Source organism: Etheostoma spectabile, chromosome 16 (genome assembly GCF_008692095.1).
Source record: "Etheostoma spectabile isolate EspeVRDwgs_2016 chromosome 16, UIUC_Espe_1.0, whole genome shotgun sequence".
In the NCBI taxonomy this organism is placed as follows: domain Eukaryota; kingdom Metazoa; phylum Chordata; class Actinopteri; order Perciformes; family Percidae; genus Etheostoma; species Etheostoma spectabile.
The window spans coordinates 5784675-5790110 of record NC_045748.1 but is presented as its reverse complement, the minus strand read 5'-3'; the positions used below and the strand labels follow the sequence as shown (position 1 = coordinate 5790110).

The following is a 5436-nucleotide window of genomic DNA, read 5'->3' as shown; positions in this document are numbered from 1 at the left end:
GTCCCCACAAAGATAGTGAGACGCACTGTGTGTGTGTGTGTGTGTGATTTTGGAAACCACCCTACCCTTGACAGAGTGGTTAAACGTGTTGCTGAACAGAACAGTAACAGAAAAGAGAAAGTAAAAAAATGAAAACATTATGTAATGGTATTCAAATACACGTCAGAATAAAATGAAAATCCGGTAATAGAGAGGTAATCCATCGCAGTATGCAACTACTTTTATCATTGGTTACTTCTTCATTTAATCAGTTGGTTGTTTAGTGTGTAAAATGTGATAATAGTGAACCAATGCCCATCATGTCTTCCAGTTGCTTGTTTTGTCCAACCAAAAATCCCAGAAAGCCAAAGAGAAACGTCAAATGATCACATTGGCTTGTTCCTTTGAACCATGAATGAACCACACAGAAATCCCACATTTACAGGTTTTGTTTTTAATGAGAAAATATTCATAATATGTCTAGTAGGTGTGTAACAGTGAGCCGTACATGTGCTATAAAATAACAGAGTATGAGCATACGAGTGGTTAACATAGGAAGAGAGGTTATACTGTATACTGTATGATAAGATTGCTTTATCACACACACACACACACACACACACACACACACACACACACACACACACACACACACACACACACACACACACACAAACACACAGTAGTGTGAGTTCCACACTGAAGCTTGGGTGCTTTTGAAGGTGAAAACAAGCTACCAGCATTTAAAAATGATAAATAAATCATCGTTTCACCAAGAATTTAAAGAACAAAAGCATTATAATAATATTTATAAAGCAAACAATTATAACTCCTCTGCGTGCGCATAATGTCTCTAACCATTTAATGAGAACTCAAAACAGGTTGGGGTTTGAGTGTGTCCTTTGAGGGTGAATTGAGAACAGTGTGTGTGCTTGTGCACATTTTGTGTACATTTTAAAAGTGTGGCAGCAACGACAGTAAACTTAAGGATAAAAACTTTTGCTTTTGTTGCTCAAAACTCAACTCGTGCTGTGAATAATAAAGCTTAGAAATAATAGATGCTCTGCTGGCATCCAGAATAGGCCACTGTTAAACCATCATCCATCACAAAAGGATCTTTACTTGTCATTCAAACTGAAAGCATGACTGCTTCAGCTCCTCTAAAATCAAACATCTCTCACGTGGAAATGCAGCAAAATATTATTTTGTTTGTCCCTTAACTCATGCGGCAAAATCAATCTCATGTCAGCATCAGTAACACTGTACCTCCGTTGCAACTGTGGCATCGACACCTTCTGCAGCACCACAATAACGTCTCATAAAAAGGGAAACTAGTCCTTTACATACTTTCATTTTATATATTATCACGTGTAGAAAAACAAAAAAAAGAGGATTGTCTGGAACCAATGTGGTTGCTTTTTTTTGTTTCAGGGGGAAATGGACACATCACATAGGCACGAGTCCTTGGTTTCCCCTTTTAGTTTAGAGAGCATATTAAAATAGATCATTAAATAGAGGCAGATAATTTGCACTCAGGATGGGACTGTCCCAATAAACATAATCACTAGCCATTATTGTTGTGTCCCGTGATTCCTTATCTTTTGTGCCACTTTACCTCAGTTTTATTTCTATAGCTTTTATTCAGTGTGTTTGTGAGCCAACAGAAAGATAAGTGCCTCAAACAGGACACGCTGGCGGATGCTGTGATATGAACGGTAACCTAAGGTTCATTCTCCTGACATCCTAATGCTGAAAAAAAAAACACACCGAAGGGCTTCAATAAACATGCTAACAAAGACTGAAAAGTAGAATCAGTGAAGCGGTTCATGTTGCCAGATTTCTATCTGAAATACTCATTTGAAAACAGTCCTGTAGGCCCCAGGGATTATTCCTGTTTCAATTTGTTTTACGGTTTTAAAGGTGCTCTAAGCGATACCGCACGTTTTTTAGGCTTCAACATTTTTTTGTCCCTTACAGCAAAAATCTCCTCACTATCCGCGAGCTGCCTGTCTCCAGAACACGAGGTCTCTGCAGACGGCAACAAAAACAAACTGTGCCCACCTGCACCACGACACATACACAAACAGTGTTCCAGCAAGCAAAGGATTTTGGGGTGGGGGTTGGCGGGGTTAGTGCGCGAAAGCACAGAAGGGAGGGGGAGGGGGCATGATGAGGAGGAGGGAGGGGCGAGCTAGTCTCAGTTTTGTTTGAAAAGAGTTTGAATGTCAACAAGAAGTAACGTCACCCAACATCGCTTAGAGCACCTTTAATTTAGAAGCTGAACCTCGGTTTCTGCACCTGGACAATCCAACGTAACACCACACTCATAGATCATGCAATCTTTCATTCATCTAACAAAACAGGAAATCACACCGTCCTGCAAAATCAAAGCACACAATATATACTGTATATATAAAAAAAAGGACAACCCCAACGCGTGAATGTCCCGCTGTTATGTTATTAACATAGAAAATGAACAGACGGTCAGCCTTTAGTTGTGTACTGATAATCGGTTTCCTTCTTTTTCGCTGCGTGTTGTGTGCTTGTTTCAGGGTTAGGAAAGGAGTGTCACTTCATGCACACAATCAGCACTTCTTAAATAAATTCAAAAGCGTAGGCTGACGTTTCTAAATGACAACATTCTGTTTTGGTAACACGCTTCTTCAATATTTTTCATCCGACTTTATCCTCAGCTCACAAGGTATAGTAGATAACACGGCATACATGTTCAGTCATATATCAAATACACAGTCCTCCTACCTCAGTATAATACATAAAACAACTGCTTACATCCGAAAGCACAGGTCAACAAAGCCACGTAGCCCGCAAAGGTAAAGTAAGTGATTTCTTTTTAAAATAGAAAACCCCCGACCCAGCCCTTCAATTAATGCACAGTCTGACTGAAGTGACGCAAACATGACCCGCAGTTAGCTTCCCTCTTCCCCATCTGTCTGTCACTTAATAGACATGAAGTCAGTAGTGTTTCATAGACAGACTTTCTATCTAATGTGGTTGCGTATTCTCTCTAAGGTATATTGAGACTGTAGTAATACCGAATAGGAGAAGGTAAAATGCATCATCTGTATCGTGCATCCGACAACTACTGGCCGTCTAAGGCAAAGAAGAACCTTGATGCTAGTATTGCAAATGTCCTCGCTAGCATTTAACAGTTCAAGGACCCTCAATTCGGCACTTAGGATTTAATACAGATGCGTAAAAGGATTGCAAAAGCTCCCACCAACACGTCATGCATGCGTGTCTTCAATCCGTACTGTGGCACAGCGTGACGCAGACGATAAACCTTGACGTGCTGTGAAAGTGATGCTTGGGCTTGCCTTTTGGTTCAGTGCCTGGAAAACATGGCAGCCCTCCCGCAGCATCATCTAATGAAGGTCAAAACATTATTCTGAAATGACAGAAATTAGGCCTTGCTTTTTCTCATTCAACGTTCAGTCACAAGTTTCTTGATAGTCACTTTGCACACACCTGCTGGTCGTTTGCATCTTTTTTTTTTCTTCCCCTGTTGGTAAGGAAAACATGTCCACACATTTTGAAGATGATTGGGGTAATTAGCAAGCACCCATGTCCAACTAGCCCCAGGCAACCTGTCAAAATAAAACCTTTAGATCTCAGCCCATATTTCAATAAGAAAATTACAGGTAAATGAAATATCCTACATTTCCCAACAGCGCTCTTAAACCACCAGAAAACCATCCAAAGTGTCTCTGGCATCGCTGACCTTTTTTTCCTCCAAACTCACCTCAACACTTCAAATGTCTCTCACATACTCAGTTCAGCCTCTTTAACATACTGTTGGCCTTCAATCCTCAGGTCAGACAACAACGACTTGATGCATCTCTTCAATGAGCCCCATTGGTCGAGCTAGCGGGTCATGTGATCATCAGAATACTAGTAGCAAAATAAATACTGTTTCCTTTCCCTATCCTCGCTTCATTCTCCTCTTCCTCCTCCTCCTTTCCACTCGTTCCTTTAATGTCTCTGGAAGGAGCAGTCTACTCCTCCTCCTCCTCCTCCTCCTCCTCCTCTTCCTCCTCCTCTTCTTCTTCCTCTTCCTCGCCTTCCTCGTTGGCGTAGATACCGGCTTCCCACTTCCGCGCCATGTCGCTCTTCCTCCTAGTGACGCGAGTGGCCTCCAGAACCTGTCAATCAATCAGATAAGAGCACAGTCAGAGCAACGCTATAGCTAGCATGGGCCAACTGCTTACTGCATTTTTCCCAGCTCAAGGAATATAATGGCAACACAATCACACCACACCAGTGACTTTAATTTGGCATGCAGTCCATGCCAAAAACTGAGGGAGCGCTTGGTTAAACCGTCCTTGAGTTGTAAGGACACCTGTGTGTCAGAATGACACACCAAATGAAGCGCATTTTATTCCATTGCAGGGGAAGTTTCATGCTTCAACACTAGATGTCTTCCATGTTCCATGTCCCGTCTCACACACTCATGCCGAGACATACACAGTTACAAACACGTGAGCACATCTTCACACACAGGAACAATTTCTTTGTGAGCAGGAATCCCCAATGAATGGGAAGTCGATTGTGGGTAGAAAACAATGGAGATGGAGACTACACTATTTTCAAAACGCTGAGCCCTACCTAAGTTTCTACTGGAGGAGTAAGTTGATGCTCGCTATTGCGTCTGCTGTGACCTCCAGTCGATGATGACAACACAGACACGCACCACATATAACAACTCAGAAAGGTATATTTCTGTGAATGAAGCATGCTATAAATATATTTGATACTTTTACATGTCCATTTGGTAGAAAGAAATATCACTATCTGATGCTTATTACCCAACATTTGCAAATTAATATTTTTTTTCAACCATATATATAATATTTAGGCCATCATGCCATTAATTCTTCTCTAATATTTTTAAGGGGTGCACAAGTGTCGTAACTGATGCTGTATATGTGTTGTATAGGGAGGGCAGGTACAAAACATTGTGCAGGGGGAGAGGGATGGGGGGTGGGGGGGTGTTCACAGGTCACACCAAATTGATGGACAAGCACATGCAGCACCAACACCACAGAGCTGAACAGTAATGCAGTGAGACCACGAGCAGACCTGGGATCAGATATAAAAAGTTTTCCCTCAGAGAATCCTCCCGGTCTAGGGTTTCAAACTAAAATAATACATCCCCATCTATATTTTCTGCACCACTTCCATATCCGGGAGACTGGGTGAAGTGACACAGTTTGTGTGTCCTTGCTGCTGACTCATTTACAATGTTGTGTACATTCAATGGAGAGTAGAAAAGGGATTGCCAGTGGAAATCGCCGAACATAAGACTGTATTTGAGAACTTTGACTTCTTTCTTAATTGAACTGAGATAATGTTTGTGGACCCATACAGCTTCAGAATGCTCTCCGCCTCCCAGGGAATAAACAGTTGTCTCAGTGAGATGTGATACCGACACTTAAAAAA

At 41.6% G+C, this 5436-nt stretch overlaps 1 protein-coding gene across 3 annotated transcripts in view; it reads right to left on the bottom strand.

Annotated features, from left to right (window-relative positions):
- Positions 1 to 2587: 2587 nt before the first annotated feature.
- The window catches only part of palm2akap2 (PALM2 and AKAP2 fusion), a 104854-nt gene continuing 102005 nt past the window's right edge, over positions 2588 to 5436 (bottom strand). For all 3 annotated transcript variants that reach the window (XM_032538968.1, XM_032538969.1, XM_032538970.1), the window contains one exon: positions 2588 to 4139. In XM_032538968.1, the coding sequence (XP_032394859.1) occupies positions 3993 to 4139 (147 nt within the window). In that variant the 3' untranslated portion in view covers positions 2588 to 3992. The remainder of the gene's footprint in view (positions 4140 to 5436) is intronic.